Source organism: Symphalangus syndactylus, chromosome 6 (assembly GCF_028878055.3).
Source record: "Symphalangus syndactylus isolate Jambi chromosome 6, NHGRI_mSymSyn1-v2.1_pri, whole genome shotgun sequence".
Lineage (NCBI taxonomy): Eukaryota > Metazoa > Chordata > Mammalia > Primates > Hylobatidae > Symphalangus > Symphalangus syndactylus.
This window is the reverse complement of record NC_072428.2, coordinates 102,129,702-102,151,110: the sequence shown is the minus strand read 5'-3', so window position 1 is coordinate 102,151,110 and position 21,409 is coordinate 102,129,702. Positions and strand designations below refer to the sequence as shown.

The window sequence follows — 21,409 nt, the reverse complement described above, 5'->3', positions numbered from 1 at the left end:
ACCAGAGACAAGGCAAGAGAAGAAGAGGCTGTTGGCCCAGGCTGAGAAGAAAGCTGTGGCAAAGGGGATGTGCCCACTGAGAGACTACCTGTTCTTTGAGCAGGATTAACACTATCACCACCTTGGTGGAGAACAAGAAGGCTCAACTGATGGTAACTGCACATGACATGGATCCCATTGAGCTGACTATCTTCCTGCCTGCCCTGCATCATAAAATGAGGGTCCCTAACTGCATTATCAAGGGGAAGGCAAGACTGGAATGTCTAGTCCACAGGAAGACCTGCACCACTGTCGCTTTCACACACGTTAGCTCGGAAAATAAAAGAGCTTTGGCTAAGCCAGTGGAAGCTATCAGGACCAATTACGACGACAGATATGATGACATCGACCATCACTGGGGAGGCAATTTCCTGGGTCTAAAATCTTTGGCTCACATTCCCAAGCTGGAAAAGGCAAAGGCTAAAGAACCCACCACTAGACTGGGTTAAATATACACTGTTGAGTTTTTTGTACATAAAAATAATAATTCTCCTCAAAAAACAAAATAGCAAAGTGGCATCAATTCTTACTTTATGCTAGTGATCAAAATCTTAGATTAAGTACTTAGATGTGTCCAATACAAAAGGAGCCAGCATGTAAAAGTACTCCCTTTGTCGTTCACTCAGTAGAATTATGAAGCACGTAGTAGCTCCTCAGTACCAGGAAGAGTGCATTTCCTGATAAGAACTTGTCATTGAAGCTGGACCATATTTAGAAAGCCCATTAATTTTGTTTCAAAACAATTACTGAATATCCCTGAGGGTGGCCCAGTATGTTAAGCCTGCAAAGTGTGTTTTGGGCACTTCTTGCAGTGACTAAAGATTGAGGCCCATTCCCACGGCATCCTGCTCAAACACACCTACTCCAGGCTTCTTTTCCAGTTTACCTTCCTCACTTGTTTATGTCACATCACCAGCCCAGTGTCTCCTGAAGGCACAGCCACATTGGAGAAGCAAAAATCACGTACTTTTATTTGAGGTATATACAGTCTTGACACAATTTCTCTCTATAAAATATAATTATTAGTTTTATAAAACGAGTTTTCCAGATTTTTACATGAGCCAATTGTTCTTAGAGCATATTTATCTGGTTGAAAGTTTATGATTTCTCCAGCCCTCAAGGGTATTGCTGGGAAAGGGAGGGAATAATTTCTCTGCAAATCATATGTAATTTTATTACATTCATTTAACACTTATATAATGCTTATTATATTCCAGGCACCATTCTAAGCTCTTTAAGAAATATTAATTTAATTAGCCCTTGTAACACTCTATACAGTGGATACTACTAATATCCATGTTTTTATAGATGGGGAAACTGAGGCACAGAGAGATTTAATAACTTGCCCAAGGTCATACAGCTGATACGTAGTGGAGCTGGTATTCTAACATGGCAGTTTATGTAGGAATCTGTATTCTAAATCACTGCTCTACACCCATACTCATCATGTACAATATCTATAAGATTCTACATTATTCATCAACCTATTTTTACTCACCAGTGTGTAATAAGGAGTCTGTCGAGGGTTTGTAGTTTTAAGAAACTAGAGTAGGAGGGACTTGACCTCGTTAAGAATTGACAGGGAAGATCTAGTAATGAGGGAGAGGGGAAATCACTGATTGCCCAAGGTCCCTTAGGAGGCATCAGGAAACAGATTTGAGTTTGCTGGTGGGGAGATTAGCCATGGGCCAGAGAAAGGAAGAGACAGAAGAATGTGGACATGCATAAACTGAGGTGTAGGATTGGGCATATGAGTTTTTGTTACATGAAAGCAAACTACTTAGCATTATTTGCTACTGTGTTTCCTTTAGCTTGCATTTAAAATTGGCTTCTGTACTACATGGTGATAGAGTCATGGTATTTGTTCGTGCTTTCCATAGGTTGCGCAGCTATGGATGTGTATATTCTTATCTCTCCTGTTTTGGCATATGTCAATTAATCTACAATAGACAGTAAATTTTATGGACCAGTGAAAACAATGCTGTTTACTGGTTGACTACCTCCCTTATGACTTTCATTACTTTGTTTACTGATGTACTCTAGGGCTTCATCAGTTAAAGTTGTAAATTTGTCTTGGGACTAATCTATTAACATATTGCATTCTCATCAGAGAATGTATTTAATAGGAACTGAGTACCACCAGTTGGTACTCAGCTGGCATAGGGCTGCTCATGCATGTGAGCTGCTGGCATGGGCTTTTATTTGAGAAAATAGCAGCAGGGTAGTACTTCTGGAAAAAGTGTTATCCCGATGATTACATACAAAAAGTCTTATCCTAGTAATTAAGTACAGATGAGGTTTACTGTCTGCTTGTGACTTACTCACATACTTTTCTGAAGCTAGGTATTTTTCCTAACATCACACCATTAAACTCTCCATTTTTCTTGAAATACTTCATTTCCATATAAATTTTGTATTGCCTACAATTACCTTCTATTTGGTATATCATTCCATTCTATCATTTAAGAAAAAGAAAGTAATGAATGCAATTGGTGAGGTACAGATTTTTTTAAATACGGAAATATGGATTCATACTGAATTCTGAAATACATCTGGATATCCCTTCACCCCCAAGACACATACCTTTGTGTGTCTTGTGCACCGCATAGTAATCTAAGTGGCCAGATTCTGGAGTCAGATGGCAAGAGTTCAAGTCCTGGCTTTGTCATTTATTAGCTACATCAGTTTTGGCAAGTTAATTCATGTCTCTCAAGGCTGTTAACTTGCCTGATAAGTAGAGATAATTATAGTACTTTCCCCATGGGGTTATTGGAGGATTAAATTTAGTGTAATACTTTCCACCTGATAATTGGTCAGTAAATCTTAGTTATTAGAATGATTATTTTTAAAAACCAGTACAGGAAATATACTTAACCAGAAATAATATGTGTTAATTGCTCTTGAAGCCTTAAAGAAATATGTTCCAAGGAACTGTTTTTTTTTTAGGTATATGGTATTATAGTTATGTAATATTTAAAGAGACCTACTAGTAAAAGGTAAAATGGAATCAGAGGTATGATTTGCTTTAAAATACTTCAGCAATGGAAGAACAAAGAGAAAGAAAAAGCAAAAAGGAGAAAATATAACAAAATATGTGGAGAAAATATGACAACATTTCTTGGTTATGAATTCCCTGTGATAGGTATATGAGCTCTTGGCTGAACTTCTAGCATATAGTATATATAGTTAATGAATTGCCTGCTTAAAATTTATTAATGTTTTCATACTGTATGTAGGCCATAAAGCAATGAGAAAAGACATTTTTTTCCAATGTCTTTAAAGAACATTGGAGTGGTTTAGTCACTAGCCTCATAGATGATGGTCTGAATTCCATTCTGCCTAGAATGATATACTCGTTATATGAACTGACAGTTAAGGTTTTCATAATGTTTTTGACAAAACTTAAGAGGAGTATTTTCCTAATGGTCTAGGACATTGAGTGTTATATCACATATACGTTATAATAATATTCCCCTTGAAGCATGAGCCTTGATTCAGACTTAAAATAGGCAGCTTTTAGAAGATTAATAAAGATTCTGTGAGAGAAAATGCCTTGTATGCTTAAATCCTTAAAGGATTTTTGCCTTACAGGCAAAATCAGTGCCACCTTCCTAGAAATTCTAAATAAGTATAGGTTTATCCTCCCAAAGGTGAGGGAATTCCCGTTGTAAGAATGCACATCACCTCTACCCATTCACTAGTTCATTCACTCACTATGAAAGCACGGTAAGAGTAAGTGAAGTGTTGTGTGCCAGCTGTCCGAGACCCTCTAAGAGTTTGTGGAGGTTTAAAGTTGAATCCTGAAGCAACGGCAGAAGGGATCCAGACACAAGTGAAGGAATCTACTTTGAAAAAGTGGAAGGACACTTCTTTTATTAATGTGGAAGATGAAGGAAGTGAAATGGGTGTAAAATGCTGAGATGGAGTCAAGAGACTTTAGGTTTGTGGCCTTGATCTTTTTTAAGTAAAGGGGGAAACAAGATCAGCTGCCATTGGAGAGCAAAAGAGAGGACAGAGGAAGCTGAGGACTGAAAGTGAGTTGGAGGAGGAAGGCAAGCAGACGTGGAGCAAATGTGTGATAGGGATCCAGCAATCTAACCCCTGGGCCTGCATCTAAAGAAATGAAACCAGTGTGTGCAAGATGTATCTGCACTTCCATGTTGACTGCAGCACTACTGACAATAGCCCAGATGTGGAGTCAACCTAAGTGTCCATCAACAGATGAATGGATAAAGAAAATGTGGTATATATACACTTCGGAATACTATTCAGCCTTAAAAAGAAGGAAACTCTGTCATTTGGGACAACATGGATGTACCTGGAGGACATTATGTTAAGTGAAATAAGCCAGGCACAGAGAGACAAAGAGTGCATTATCTCACTGGCATATGGAGTGTAAAAAAGTTGAACTCACAGTAGTGGAGAGAAGAAGGGGGATTACTAGGGGTTAGGGGAAGGAATTTTGGAAAAGTAGGATACAAAATTTCAGTTAGATAGGAGGAATAAGTCCAAGAGAGCTATTGTACAACATGGTGGTGATGGTTAATAGCAATGTATTATATACTTTCACATTGCTGAGAGAGTAGATTTTAAGTGTTTTCATCCCCAAAAAAAAACACGTGAGGTAAAGCACGTATTTTACCTCATGGTAGGTTAGCTTGATTTAGCCATTCCACAATGTATACGTATTTCAAAACAACATGTTTTATTTAGAATTGATAAATAAATACAATTTTTATTTATCAATTCTTTTTTTTTTTTTTTTTTAAGACGGAGCCTTGCTCTGTTGCCCAGGCTGGAGTACAGTGGCACAATCTCGGCTCACTGCAACCTCTACCTCCTGGGTTCAAGCGATTGTCCTGCCTCAGCCCCCAAGTAGCTGAGACTACAGGCATGTGCCACCATGCCCGGCTAATTTTTTGTATTTTTAGTAAAGATGGGATTTCACTGTGTTAGCCAGGATGGTCTCAATCTCCTGACCTCGTGATCCTCCCACCTCGGCCTCCTAAAGTGCTAGGTTACAGGCGTGAGCCACTGCGCCCAGGCCGTTTATCAGTTCTAAATAAATAAATAAGTAAAATGTTAAAAATATATAAATAATTAAGTGTAAAAAAGAAAAGTGTGATAGAGAGTAAGTGAAGGCTCACAGAATTGCTGAGTGCAGTGAGGGCTGCACCAATGGGAGACATCTGAAATTGCTAGTGCATCCAGACTCCCAGGTTAGCTTTTGCTGGACGTGCTTAGCAAATAGGGATCAGAAGCAGGTGGTAAGGTTGGAGACTGAAACATCATAGGTGGAAAAGAAGGAGAAAATTGAGGATTCTGTGTCACAAGGAAAATCTAAGAAGTTACCATCATAGCTTCCAATGAGTGAGGCTGATACAATCTAATACCCTTTTCCATTTTAAAAGGAAATGAAAAAACTGTACTTCTTTTGAAAAGACTGAATTGCTAGGAAAATTTTTCGAGAGCGTACAGAAAGAACTGTTAGGGAGAATTGTTATTTGGCCCAGACTAGCAAAAAATGCTAATATTTTTGTGCATGTATGCTAGTACATAACATAAGAGAGCAGATATGGCTTTTTCATTCCCTGCACTGTGCTAGTATTTCTTCTTTCATACATCATTTAAAACGTATAGCATGATCACAGAAGTTCAGCATCTATATTGTTATATAAATTAGGAGCATATGTTGTTTTGAACATCAAAAATCATGGGCATAGATCCCTTTTTGTAGTTTCATGTTATAAAATCAGCTCAAAAATGTGACGTCTCCAAAGCAGAGCAATAATGTAGGGAAAATGTCTGACTGGCCAGAAGTACAGGGAGTACAACTTTGTTTGAGAACAAAAATAGATGGAGACGGCATTCAGAGACCCTCCTTGGATTGTGGCAATATCAACTATTCCATACGGCCCAGAGCATTTCCTGCTGTGTCTAGACGTGCTGGCACAGATTTCTCTGTGGGTGTCTGCCTGACTGTCAATGACCCACAGCGACCTTCCCTCGGGCCTCCTGTTGAAAGGCACTCCTACTTTCCGCCCTCCCTCTTCTCCATCATTTGATTGTTTCAGCAGGTGCATGAAATGTGGGATTGTTGTCACTTCAGAGTTAATCAGATTCGTGGTTTACTCCCCCTTTGGTCACACTTCTGTGTCACATAAAAAAAGAAAATCACAAATAATTGCTTTAGAGATGCTGTGGTGTCAATAATGGGAGAGTTTTAAATATGAAATGAGCAAGATGGAGGATCTAAATTAATACGAAACAAGCAGAGAAATGCTTTATTCATACTGAGAGCACCTAGGGTAGAACTGATTCACTTTTTTCTCTGTAGCATTTTAAGAGCCATACAATTCTAGTTGTTTTTAAAGTTGTAAATTTCTGCATCATTATAATGTGTTATTATAATAATAGGTGCCCAGAAATTCCAAGTTGCAGAAAACCAAAAACTCATAGAGTCAGTGAACTCAGAACTGATTTTCTCTTTCCCTTTCACTGATTATTCAAGCTACTTGTCTCTTTTTACTTAAATAGTGCAGGATTTTAGAAAGTGATCAGAAGGTTCTTTTACACCTATTCCTGTGTTTTAAAAGATAACCAGATTGATGTTCTTTTCACTAGGATTTGGGTCATCTCTGTCTTTCTTCCTTTGCCTTATGTCTGCTACCCATAAGGTATTCAGAATTACTTAGTTTTCCTAAGTTCCCTACAGGATAAGCTATGGTCACACTTAGCAACCCACCTCGCAAGGACTTCTTTGGTATTCATCGCCATTTGTGTTGTAAGATGGTTCAACATTAACAAAGGAATTGTTGATGATGCAGCTCTTCTTAGTTCCTTTTCCAAAGATAAGGCTTTGCCCACTCATCATCTAGATGTTCTCAGCACCTTGTAGAGTGCCTGACACAGGGCTGATTGATGCAGTTAGAGGAAGCTTATGAGTCTTACATTGTTGTTGAGGCAAAGCATTAAGAGATCATGCTATTACTATCTTAATTTTTGCTATCATCTTTCCACTGTGGTGAGGATGTGCTTATTAAGAAGAGAGAGTACTCAAAGTGTTGAGTGCATCAAAAATGTTTATAGAGTCGTTTCATGTTACACTGCTAATAAGAACTGTGCTCTCAGCCCTGTCTCTGGGGAAACATCATTTGCAAACACTGTCATGCTAAAAAAAAAGGACATAAAAATTGTCAGATAAATGTATAGCATCTTTCCCTAAGTAGTTCCATGTAGATATTTTGGACTACAAGTTAAAGAGAGACTGCATCTTCTTTTTATTTCAGTTGAGCTTTATAAAGTTCACATTGTTCTTGTGGAATTGCTGATGTTCATTCGTTCATTCATTTATTTATTCAGCAAACAATTCTTGCTGTCCTTCTCAGGGCCAGACACTCATTTGGACACTGGGAACACATCACTGAATAAAACAGGAACAAAAAATTCCTACCTTCATGCCATTTATTAATATATTGTTAGACGATTCGACATTAACAAAGGAATTATCAATGATGCAGTCCTTGTTAGTTCCTTTTCCAAAGATAAGACTTTGCCAGTAGACACAGCTTATAGTCTACTGATGTTCAAAATACTCAAGCAAGTATTTTTGCCAGGTTGCTTAGTTATATAGTATACCTCTAAGGATTTTACTTGAAATGAACTTTGGGATTTCTAAAGTCTTCTGAACTTAGAGTCATGGCTATCTTTCTTAAATCAACAGTCAATCAAAATCATTTCCTTAATTCACCAGTTTCTGTATCATCCTTTGGATGGTACCCAATATGCAATTTTTATTTTGTAAAAGTATTTCACATTTCTTAACAATCAATCAAAATCATTTCCTTATTTCATCAGTTTCTGTGTCAGCCCTTTGTATGGTATCCAATATGCAATTTTTATTTCACAAAAGTATTTCACATGTCTAAAGCAATGGTTCCTAACTTTTTCAGTACCAAAGATTTCTCTTTAAAAGTATATAAACTATAGACTTCAACAGAAAATAATGAACCTGTTCTCATAAGCATTAACATTTTCCTATCAGTTAAGAAGCTTTGTAGCTCCCAGGTTAAAAAAGCACCTGATCTTCAAAAAATATAGTTGAATGAGTCATCTAATTAATAAATAGTATTTAATGATGCTTTAGATCATTTTCATTTTTAAAAGTTACAATGAATATAAAGAATCTATCAGTAAGATGTTGTGTTCATCAGTAAAAGCTATTGGAATGGAAATTTGATTTTGGCTTGTAAACTAAAATGTATCTGAAACAGATCTCAATCAATTTAGTTTATTTTGCCAAGGTTAAGGGCATGCACCTAGGAGACAGGTCTGTGCCTTTCTCCGAAGATGAGAATATTGAGACTTCAATATTTAAAGGGGAAAGGCAGGCTGGAGGGGAAAGAGGAAGGTGGTCACATTACTGAATCCACATGTTGCAAGAGAAAAGGAATAGATGGGGGAATAGTCAATTATGTATTCATCTCACGCTCAGTAAATGAACACTTTACGGACAATAAGGTGAACATAGAGTAATTACCTGTGGAGATATTTAACCTGTTATCTGTAGCTCTCTGCTTAGGTGCAAAAGGAAAGGCAGTTTCTTGCATGACTCAGCTTTCAGCTTAATCTTTTTACCTTTGGCAGAGTGAATTGGGGGTCCCAAGTTTTTATTTTCCTTTCACAGACGTAATTTCATGAAAAAAAAAAAATCTCTCTAAGATAGTAAATGCATGAACGATTTATTATACTTACTGTTTTTGCAGGGCTTGAATTACATGGATTTTTATACTTATTCTGTGTTTGTTTATGGCTTTTCTGCCTTTTTAAGAAACTGCATGCTTCAACTCAGAGTATTTATAAAGAGCTCAGGTTTACTTTACTTTAACATTCCTTATTATAGATACATTCCTAATGAAAAGATGTTAGAAAGGTTACAATAATTTCTGAATATAGATCAGAGTGATTCTTTTCTCATGAAATGTCAAAGATACAGTGTTTACAATGATCAAATGATATAAATTCCCAGAATGATAAGCAGAACGCATTCTGCCTACATACAGGCTTTCTCATTTCATGGTCCCTGTTTGTGTTAACCAGATCCTATCTGTGCCTACTTTTGGTTACTTCTCTAAGGAACTCGTTTTTTAGTGAAATTCTTAATGAGTTCTGTAGAGGGAGACTCAAGCAAGTATTTTTCTCAGCTTAGTTATACAGTAGGCCTTTTTCTAAAGATTTTACTTGAAACGAACTTTGAGATTTCTAAGGTCTCAAGTCTTCTGAACTTAAAGTCATGGCTGTTTTCCTTAAATCAACTGTCAATCAAAATCATTTCTTTAATTCACCAATTGCTTAATCTGGTAACAGAACAGAAGATGTGAAACAGCAGCTGATCTGAACATTATTTATAATTTTAAAGAGTATTATATTCTTTTTTTATTGAATTTTGCCTTCCTAAAAACTCTTTGCTAAAATTTTACCTTTCCTAAAAACAGAGATATTTGTTTCAGATATCTTTATTTTTCTGCAAAGACAAATAGCATGATGGCGAATATTGTACACAATAATCATCCTGACTAGTAAGAAAGAATTGGCTTGTTATTCAAAATTGGCAATGGAATTGGCTATAATTTAAAAATATATCTCCTGTTGTATCATTCAACTAAACCCAAATTCTTTATATGCCAACAAAGCCATCACATCATTTGGTTGCATAGTCCTCAACACTCAATTATTTGTAAGGTGAATATGGGCTTGAGCATTAATATTTTTAAAAGAAAACATCATCTATCTCCTCTTTAAGTAAACTCTGGCAACAGTTGTATCAGAGATCTTCCTCTTTCCATTTCCCTTTAATCAGAAGAGCTCATGACTCTAACTTTGCTTCAGTTTTAAAATTAGAAAGCACATTAATAATCTTATCTAGGAAGACTTGCTTGAGAAGTTGCTTTCATTTATTGCCAAGGAAAAACTCTGTCATTTGTGTTGTCATGTGGTTGGGAGGAAGAGGGGAAAAGTCTTTGACCCTAAGATACCAGGCGTACATTGCCTGTTTTCTGGTATACATGACTATCATAAAACACAGTCAGCAATTCTGATTAATTAAGACTAGGGCTTTTGGGTAAAAACAGTGGTCCTTTCACATGGCTGGGCTTTAAACAAACAGGAAGCTTTTACGTCCATCCTGACTCAGTCAGTCAGGATCTCCAGGGTGGGGCCTGGGCTTTATACAGCTCACCAGGAGAATATTGTACACAATCAGGTTGGTGTAAGGCTCTTGTATCGTTTCGAACCCTGAGAGCATGCCAACAAACAGCACAAGGCAGTGTGGAGCAATAAGCTGTTTTAATGAGTGCCTGGGTGCAGACAGGCCGAAACCTAAAATGGCATCAGCCCCATGTGAGGACAGGGCAGGGGTTTTATAGTCCTCTGTAAACAGGAAGTGTCCCAGTCTGACATGACAGCTACGTAGTACCCGGACAGTCTCCCTCTCCATCTTCAGGAGGTATGTGTCTTCTGGCCAGCTCTCTTCCTGCTTCTGCTATCTTGCTGATGCTCACTGCTGGGTCTTGCGCCTTGGGACTGGGCCTGAGGAGGGAGGAGTTATTCATTCCCTTAAGCTTTCAGGCCCCGGGGAGAATCTTTCAGTTGGGAACCACTGAATTAGAAGGCCCATGGGTCTCTTCTGTTTAGCACTGATCATTCCCTGTACATAGGGCATCTATTCGAATGTCCTTCATCTCTGCCATCATGAGCACCAAAGCCCCGTAGTCCAGCGGCCACTGCAGAGCTGCCAGCACACCTTCCAGCTGCTTCCCAAAGTATCTTGCCTGGACAGAGGTAGCACTGGTTTCTTGGGGGCATAAATACAGCAATTTATAGTGCAGCCTGAGCTTTTTTGAATTGTCCTTTGTTAATCATTCTAGGCGAGACCACAGTAACAGCTCTCTTCACAGTGTTGGGGGGAAAGATAATTTTTTCTTTAACACTCATACGTTCTTAGTTGGAATGGTCCTCTTTATCAAAAGACAAATTAAAAAGAGAAAAACGGAAGTTTACTAACATGTATATTTCATACATACATGAGATATATTAATACCTAAGGAATGAGAAATTCTCAAAGAGGTGGCTTTGAATTCCAGCTTATATAGTATCTTCAAGAAAGAACAGTAAATTATGGAGAAATGACAAGACCAAAGAGGACTTGAAGTCTCTAGGGAAGGCAACTTCTAGGAAGGCAAATAACTGGCAGACAAAGGCTAGTTGATAAAGAGTGTTGGTAGGGATACCTCTGGTGCCATCTCCAGGCCTGTAACGTTTAAAGTTGTCATCAGCGGTTAACCTTTGTTCTCCCTGGTAGAAGAAGGGGCAGGCCCATGACCATGCCACCCTGAATGTGCCTGATCTTGTTTGATCTCAGAAACTAAGCAAGGCCAGGCCTGTTAGTACTTAGATGGTCTAAGAGAGGCAAGATTCTTTTTGTTTTTGTAAATCTATGCATTGCCTTTAGGCAATTAGAGGGAAGGCAGAGAGCTTTCCAGCACCTACTTCTTAATTGCCTTTAGCTCAACAATTCTTATGCCAAAGAGGCATATTTTGGGGTGCCATATTCTGGTCTCCCACAGCAGATTGTTGGACGTATCTTACACTGTTAGGCGATAATCAGAATGCAGGAGAAGCAGTGAAATAGAAACAATTCAGATCACCTTACGTTTGTATTCTATTGCCTTTTAGGGAGAGGCTCTAGGGTCAGCACTGCACTCTGGAACCATCCTCTTAGCTCTTCTCATTATTCCTTCGTCCGTCTTACCACCCCTTAGCTTCTGGTGTGTCTCCCTTCACACCTACTCAGTGTAGAATGGGTATTAATTGTTATGCTCACACTCTTCATACAGCATAGTTAATTTTTTTTTTTTTTTTAAGACAAGGTCTCATTCTGTTACCCCAGCTGGAGTGCAATATCAGCTCATTGCAACCTCCGCCTCCTGGGCTCAAGTGATCCTCCCACCTGAGTCTCCTGAGTACTCGGGATCACAGGCATGCACCACCCCACCCGGCTAATTTTTAAAGTTTTTTGTAGAGGCAAGGTTTCACCATGTTGCCCAGGCTGATCTTGAACTCCAAGGCTCAAGTGATCTGCCCGTCTCTGCCTCCCAAAGTGCTGGGATTTCAGGTGTGAGTCACTGTGCCCAGGTTAGCATAGTTCAATTTAAGACAAATGACTGCTTTTTCAAATATGCTACATGGGATTTTGTTTGTTCGTTTGTTTTTGTTTGTGTAAAATTGGTTTGAATATAAAAAAAACATGACAGGTGTTTTTCCAATTAGTTTAATAGAACACGACCGTCTAACTGTGTTGTCTGCTGTTATTGTTCTTCTTGGAGACCATAAATCTATTTCAATGATATTTAACTGTTGAAAATTATTTTACAAGCGTTCTTTGTAATTTTTTGTGGATTGATTAGCTTGCAAATCTTTCTCACAACATGTTTCAACCGAAGATATTACCCAGTCATGTATTTTTGGATAAAAGTACATGTTGTGTAACTTTCATGTTCATTGAATCACTAGACAGTTTTACTTCTTATGTGAGGTGAACTATAAAAGTGATAAATATAAATCCACGCAGAAAAATATAACAATTTTTATGTGAAATATAAAAACATATTTCATATAAAGTGTCAAAATTTTTGATATTGGGCTTCCCAACTGAAGGGTTACTTCTACTGGGTGGTTTACAAGGAGGCACAGAGGACAGAAGCATCCTACTGAGAAACAGAAGAGAAGCCATCAGGACCTTCAGATCCCTACTGTGCCTCCTATATTATTTGCATGACCAGGAAGAACATTTCTACCACAATATGCTGTGAAACACACTTGTCATCATTAGAGGTCTTTCTGAGTACATCAGAATATCAGTAGTTCAACTGAGCAATTGGTCACAGGTGTAATCTCCATAAACACAGATATGTTGTGGCTTTTTGTTTTTTTCATTTGGCTTCATGCAGTTTTGTTTGTTTGTTCATTTGTTTGGTTGATTTTTTTTTTTTTTCGCAGACAGGGACTTTGCTATCTTGTCCAGCCTGGACTTGACCTCTAGGCTCAAGTAATCCTCCTGCCTCAACCTCCTGAGTAGCTGGGACAACAGGAGTGTGACACTATGCTTGGCCATTTGTAATTATTATGTTTTAATTTTATTAAGAATATTCACGCAAACAACTCTTGGTTTGTGTGACGTAGTTAGTCTTGCTCTTCTTTGTCCATTTCTTTCTGTTTTTTGAAACAGGGTCTTACTCTGTCACCCCACTGGAGTACAGTGGTGCGATCATGGCTCACTGCAGCCTCGACCTCTCAGGCTCAAGCAGTCTTCCCACCTCAGCCTTCTGAGTAGCTGGGACCACTCAGCTACTGATTGCCAGGGATTACAGGCACATGCCACCATGCTCGGCTAATTTTTATTTTCTTTCTTTCTTTCTTTCTTTCTTTCTTTCTTTCTTTCTTTCTTTCTTTCTTTCTTTCTGTCTATCTGTCTTTCTTTCTTTCTTTCTTTCTTTCTTTCTTTCTTTCTTTCTTTCTCTTTCTTTCTTTTCCTTTCTTTTCTTTTCTTTTCTTTTTTCTTTCTTTCGAGATAGGCTCTCAATATGTTGTCCCAAGCTGGTTTTGAACTCTTGGGCTCAAGTGACCTCCCACCTCAGCCTCCCAAAGTGCTGAGATTACAGGTAGTGAGCCACCATACTATGCCTTCTTTGGTGCTCTGAGGTGCTCTGTTCTTTCAAAGAGAAGGTTGCATTTTAGTTAAAAGGTGAGACTCTCAAATCAGACTCTGGAATTTAATATCCTGGCCCCATCCTTGACTGACCACACAACTTTGGCCAACTTATCTAATATCTCCTAGCCTCCGCTTTCTCACTGGGATGACAAATGGGCAACGACAGTCGTTTCCACCTCCTACTGTGGTGAGGAGAATTAAATGAGAAGAGCAATGTAAGGCATAAGTCATAGGGTCTGGCACAGGGTACATATTTGCCTTTATTATTTTTTCCAGGAATACTTATTTATGTTCTTATTTCATTATCCTGATTTCATCAAATCATTGTTGGAAGAAGAAAGGTTATAAATAATAAATAATTGTGATTTGTTTTTCTTTATTTCCGAAGAAATAGTCATTTTTGATTTATAGTATCATGATTTATAATGACTCATACATGGAATTCAGGTGGACACTAAATTTCTCCTGCAGAGAGACTGCCTCTGGAAGAACATGGCAGTATATGGGGAAGTCAAATAATGAATTTTCTCTGCTGTTAATAATACCAACTCTCATTTCTCAGTGTTTCTAGAAATGTTCCATTTGCTTATTCATTCTTTAAGAAGAGGAAGACAGTATTCTCATTTGAAAACATATCAGTATAGTTTTTTTATTACTATATGTTGAATATAATAAAGATGTAAAATGTTCATGAGGACAGCATTAAATGGAATAATCTGGAATCTGGGGTGCCGCGAAGTTAATATGAGAATCTCAAGTGAGGTCGTGAGGCATCACGGATTGAAATATCTTTTTGCAGAGTTTCATGCATTTCCCTACCATAAAGTAAAGGACATGATGGGAAAGTTGGGAGAGAATTAAAGCTTTCCAGTTATTTGGGTGTTACTCTATTTTGTCCTAAAAGATTGTATTTGGTTAGTCTTATCAAACATCTAAGAATACCAAATCATTCACTAGGAGTTGAAGATACAAAAAGGTTAATACTCATGGGCCTGTATTCTAGTTGCTCATCGTGTAATAGGAAAGAAACATAAAAACTTCTCTTCCCCTTAGGAAAAAAGTCTAAATGATGTATGTAATGGAGGTATGCATATCTTGGAAGGACATTTTTTAAGTTTACAAAAACTAATTTTGTCATCTGATCATACTTACCACAGAGTTGCAATAGAACAGACTTAGAATAGACTGCCAGAAACATATTTCTGTGTGGCCACAAAAGTATGCGCAAAATATTTGGAGAATTTCAGAAGATGTGCCAGAATGCAATATTATTGGCCAGGCATGGTGGCTTATGCCTGTAATCCCAGCATTTTCGGAGGGTGAGGCAGGCAGATCACCTGAGGTCAGGAGTTCGAGACCAGCCTGGCCAACATGGTGAAACCCTGTCACTACAAAAAATGTAAAAATTAGCCGAGCGTGGTGGCATGCATCTGTAGTCCCAGCTACTCTGGAGGCTGAGGCAAGAGAATCATTTGAACCTGGGAGGCGGAGGTTGCAGGGAGCTGAGATCATGCCGCTGTACTCCAGCCTGGGCGATAGACCGAGACTCCATCTCAAAAGAAAGAAAGGAAGAAAAAAGAATGCAGTATTATTGACTTGTTCAGTTTTTCTTTGGGCGTTGAAGGCATACCTTCTGATATTCTCCAAACATTTTGGTGTGGGCGAGTAATAATAATCCAAAGATTCGAAAATACATTATTAGAGGTCTTTTTTTGTCCAAAACCATTTGCTGAATGATTAGTTGCTGTATCACTAAAGCAGAAGATAAATTGATTTGAGTTGGCATAACAATAGCATGTCATCAAATGAATAAAAAGGATTTTTTTAATTGGCCGTAGATGTTTTCCTTTTTTTTTTCTTTTTTCTTTTAAAAGAAGTCTGGCTTTTAAAAGAACTGCACATGACTTATTTCTCCATAGTACCCATTTTCAGTCTATTTGTATCTCCCCCTTAAGGCATGCTTAAGCTAAGGTATATGTCACTGGCTTAGTACATATTGATATTCTTTCTGAAACAGGATATGATATAGTATAATACTTGCATAATCAGGATTCTGTGTAGACTAGTGAAATTAAAATAGTGACAGAGCAAAAAGGATCTGTTTCTGCAATAGAATACTTTAGGAAACATTGTTTTCCAGAATATTGATGAAATGTACAGATATGGAATTGGATTTTATGTCAGTATTAAAGTTAAGGTTTTAATATTGAAAATGCCCTATTGACTTCTGCATTTTAATCTTATTGGTGTCTATCTTTTTAGACTGACCAAGATAATGTGAAATTTGCTTTGAATATTTCTGTAGAGGTAATGAGGAGCTTCAAACCTAATTACATCTCAAAAAATATAAAGTAGAACATATGGTCCATGATATAGGAGAGGGGAAAATGCTCACATTGCTTATGTTCTAAAATGTAATCAATAAATACGTTAGTAGGTAACTGATTACTAAGAAACAGACCAAATACCATACTTAAACCTTAGCAGTTTTGACTAAGTAAAGCTGAGTTCTTAAATCTTTTTGGAGTTTTGTGTTTGTTTAATAAAATAATTTGTTTCTCAAGTCTTTTTTTTTTTTTTTTTTCTAAGCATGTTTCATTAAAGAAAACTACTGGTCGGGCGCAATGGCTCACACTTGTAATCCCAGCACTTTGGGAGGCTACCTGAGGTCAGGAGTTTGAGACCAGCCTGACTAACATGGTGAAACCCTATCTCTACTAAAAATGCAAAAATTAGCCAGGCGTGGTGGCGCACACCTGTAATCCCAGATACTCAGGAAGCTGAGGCAGGAGAATCGCCTGAATCCGGGAGGTAGAGGTTGCAATGAGCCGAGATCGTGCCATTGCACTCTATCCTGGGCAACAAGAATGAAACTCCATCTCGGGGAAAAAAAGAAAAGAAAAGAAAAGAAAAGAAAATTACCAAAGAACAATTTCAAACCAAAGACCTCTTTGAAACCTGCTAAATCAAGATTCTCACTTCTTTCATTCCTCTTAGCCCAGGAAGGGTATGGAGAAAGTTACCTTGAACTCTTGGGACCAGGCTTGACTACTGAGTGGGTGCCCCAGGCAACTGATGGCTTTTCCTTTATCTCAGTATTCTGGAAATATTTACTCAATATTTCCATAGAGAAGAAGAGGAAGTTACCTTATAGCATTCTAATGGAGTACTAGGGTTTTGAATTAATACATGGAATAGAGTCCTTGCTCAGCCACACACCATCTCTGTGACCTTGAATAAAACTATTTACTATTTCGCAGTTTTCTCATCTGTAAAATGGTCATTATAATAGTACCTATTTCCTAAAGGCATAGTGAGGATAAAATGAGATAATTTATGTAAAGTCCTTGGCAGAGTACCTGTCAAATGGTAAATTCCCAAAAATGTATTGCCTAATAATATGGTTAAAGTATAATTCCTTTGTCCCAAGATGAATTCTTGCACATTTCCTTTTCATTGATTTTAAATTTGAAATAGTCCAGGCCTGGTAGCCCACGCCTGTAATCCCAGCACTTTGGGAAGCCAAGGCGGGAGAATCACCTGAGGTCAGGAGTTTGAAACCAGCCTGGCCAACATAGTGAAACCCCATCTCTACTAAAAAAAAATTACAAAAATTAGCCGAGTGTGGTGGCACACAACTGTAGTCCCAGCTACTCAGGAAGCTGAGGCAGGAGAATCGCTTGAACCCGAGAGGCAGAGGTTGCAGTGAGCCGAGATTGTGCCACTGTACTCTAGCCTGGGTGAAAGAGTGAGACCTCCCCCCGACCCAAAAAAAATTAAAATGATAAATTTGAAATAATAATGAATTTTCTTTTATTGTGAAGAGAGCTTACAGTCATTTTCTTTGAATTATAGCAAATGACAATTGGATAAGATTAATTTTTCTCTGCACCCCCAGTTGTAGGTGTCATTCCCAGCCTCCGGTTCGGAATAATATCACATGTGAACTTTAGCTTCAATTGAGGATACTTACAGCAATTTTTATTCTCTTCATGCATGCCTTATTGGCCATCTGTTTTCTGGGAAAAAATATAGGTAATAAGAGTGAAAATGGCCCCATAGAAATATGTATTGACTGCCCTTTCTCATATGAGAAGTCAGAAATAGGCATAATACAAGTAAAAGATGAGATAAGCCAGGTAGTTGATTCTGTTAAACATATCTATCTAGACTTAGATCACCAAAGAGAATAAGTGTTCCAAAACAGCCATAAATTCAAATTCTTATGCTTCCTTAGAGATCTGTTTATGGTTATCTTATCTCCTCTTATATGTATTTGAACGACAGAACCATTATTTAAGGCAAGGATTGGGTGATAACATAGAGGCTTGCTTGGTTCTGAGCCTTTTATTAATGTCCTGCTCTCCATTTCCCTGCTCATTCCCTAGACTGAAGCTACACTGACCAAAGCTACAGCATTTTACATTCTGTAGATGTTGGTTGTGTGCTCATTGCCTGAGGCAGCCAACTATTTAATTCTATCATTGATACCAGGATATTGAAATTCAGTTAAAATTTGAAGCTCACAGTAGCTGGTAGATTAATTTTTTGTGGATTTATATTTGTTTTATTTTGTTGAACATAAATAGTGTCACACATTACCTTGGATCTAAATGGCATCCATGGCTTGGTGCAATGACTCACGCCTGTGATCCCAGCACATTGGGAGGCCGAAGCAGGCAGATCACTTGAGGCCAGGAGTTCGAGACCAGCCTGGCCAACATGGTGAAATGCTGTCTCTACTAAAAATGCAGAAATTAGCCAGGCGTGGTGGCATGCACCTGTAATCCCAGCTACTCAGGAGACTGAGGTATGAGAATCTCTCGAATCCAGGAGGCAGAAGTTGCAGTGAGCCGAGATCATGCCACTGTACTCCAGCCTGGGTGACAGAGCAAGACTCTGTCTCAAAATAATAATAAATAAATAAATGGCATCCATAGGTATTTATTGCTATGAATTCGTGGCTGATCAACAGCATTATTTGTGTTTTCATTAAATCTAGGTGGCACTGTATTTTCTTTTTGGTTATATAGATGAGAGGTTTCTGTGTTGCCCAGGCTGGCGTCGAATGCCTAGCCTCACCTCCTTATGTGCAAGGGCAACAGTCCTGAGCCACCACAGCTCCCGGTGGCACTTTATTTTCAAATGCAAATTTAGTGGGGGTAGTTGGAGATCTTTTGTTCGTTTGTAGACCAAAGAAAATTTAAGTTTCATTTTTGAAATCTCTACTTGTGTTATGGATTAGTGACTTATAAGACCATAAAATATGAAGCCTTCTAATAGATAGTTAGCACTCAGAATGTCTTTAATGTTAATTAACTAATGTGACATAAAACATGAAAAAGAAATCTTGGTTACAAACACATGAAACATGTCATATTTTTCTCTTTTAGTGCATTTATTTCTACCTCTTGGAATAATGATATTACTGATATAAAACTGTATTCAAGTCTTTCACAAGTTAATGTCTATTTGTATATAGGTGCTTTCTGCCTTCGTAGTTGCTGCTTTGCCAGTTTTAACAGAAGTGAAGCAAATATTTGTTGTCTTCGGAGCTCTCCTAATTTATATAAGCAATGTTGATGTTAAATGAACAACCTAATGTTTAGCTTACCTGTTGTGATGAAGAGTAGTTACAGAGGGATAAATCTTTAACTATTAAATAATTTTCAAATTGTTAAACGTTTTTTCTCTTGTAGTGAGAGATTTTTCTTGAGGCTGAATAGAAACGGGCTTCCCAAAGCCCCTGATAAACCGGAACGACATTGCTCCCTCTTTGTGGTGAGTGGATCTTGTTTCATTCATAAGGCAGATTCATCCAGTTATGATTCATACTATTTAGGAGAAATAAATTACTGTGAGAGAACATAGTGAATTTGCTTTTAAACTTTATGTAAATAACACACAAATTGCATTAGTGCCCAGAATTCTGAATATCACCTTCCAGGATTACTTTCATTCCTTTCGTGTATTACTGCTTCTTTTATACTATTACCAAAGTATAACAGTGATTGCCGGGCATGGTGGCTCACGCGTATAATCCCAGTATTTTGGGAGGCCGAGGCAGGTGGATCACCTGAGGTCAGGAGTTCAAGACCAGCCTGGCCAACATGGTGAAACCCCGTCTCTACTAAAAATACAAAAAGTAGCTGGGCGTGGTGGTGGGCACCTATATCCCAGTTACTCGGGAGGCTGAGGCAGGAGAATTGCTTGAACCTGGGAGGCAGAGGTTGCAGTGAGCTGAGATCGCACCACTGCACTCCAGCCTGGGCAACAAGAGCGAAACTCCATCTCCAAAAACAAAAAACAAAAAACAAAACCAGTGATCGCACTCAGCAAGACACCTGGTATTTAGTATGTGCTTAATAAATGTTTAAAGAATGAATGATGAGTGAGAGATTGAATCAACAATGCTCTCTTCTTTAAAGTATTACTGGTATCAGTTGACCTAAGGTTGATTGTAATGATATTTTTAGAACATGATTTAAAATCATGTACTTCTGCTACAAATATTCCATTAAGAATGTCTGTGTTCATCTCTGTCTTTCTTCTTTTGTTTGTGAAAATAAACTGCTATGCCCTTAAGTGCCGCTTATGTCTTCCAAAATAACCAAACTTTGTTTGTTTATAGGATTTGGGTAGCAGTGAGCTAAGAAAGGACATCTATATCACCGTGCACATTATCCGAATCGGTAGGTATAGCACTTGTCAGTGCAGTAGGGGCAAGGAACAGAGAGGAGAAATGCCAAGAGGTTTCTATGTTTTCATGATTTATTGCTGTCTGAATCAGAAAGATATCAAAGCCAGATTTGAATCCAAGCATCACAGAAGTTGTGAACTGTCCCCAGACCTTCCCACTCCCACATATGACCTCCTCACCTACCATAAACAGATTCTGGTCTCTTTTAATATAAGTAATTAGGAAGTTTGTTGTGTTTCATTTTGTTCTGCTGGCCTTCCTAAACATATTTGATTCAAAAATTCTGTGTTTGTCTTTTAAAATTCTAATTTCTGTTAGCATAAAATGAATTTTTCAGAGCTGAGTTTCCTATAAGTTAATGAAGGCTCTGTATAAATTGGCATTTTCCAAAGTGCAGAATGCTTCAGAGCGTTATTCCAGAAGGTGCTACAAAAAACAGCCTGTGAAATACTGAATTCTGAATGATTTTTTAATTTGTATAATGTCGTCAGCTTATTAAAGGGTCTGAGAAGTCTTAAAGGGAAAAATAAATATGCCTGTCTAACTTTGTTGACCCTAGTTTTCCTCAAATTTGATCTGACTATGAAAACACTTATATAATGTAGCAGTTATTAACATCTTGCAGAACCCACTTTAATGTTCTGTGATGAACTTGCTCAGTGAAGCCAGAATGTGTTCCCTCATTTTTACACATAAAATGCCTCTAAAAGCAGGCATTTTATGGCAGAGGAACTAGGTGAAATGAGGAATGGTATAACCTACACAGTTTTTCCATTAAGTCTAACCAGTCATTATTGGGAATTCATTCCCACTTCTTCACTAACTGTACTCCATTACTTGCCTAGGAATACTTCTGTGAGATAGTAATATTTTGCCATGTAGTCCTGCAAGGTGATTTATTT

General features: G+C 38.0%; 1 protein-coding gene across 5 annotated transcripts in view; it reads left to right on the top strand.

Moving 5' to 3' along the window:
• Nucleotides 1-21,409, top strand: part of DOCK4 (dedicator of cytokinesis 4) — a 472,131-nt gene that overhangs the window by 232,445 nt on the left and 218,277 nt on the right. For all 5 annotated transcript variants that reach the window (XM_063642121.1, XM_055283724.2, XM_063642120.1 and 2 more), the window contains exons 9-10: nucleotides 19,507-19,588; nucleotides 20,439-20,499. In XM_063642121.1, the coding sequence (XP_063498191.1) occupies nucleotides 19,507-19,588; nucleotides 20,439-20,499 (143 nt within the window). The remainder of the gene's footprint in view (nucleotides 1-19,506; nucleotides 19,589-20,438; nucleotides 20,500-21,409) is intronic.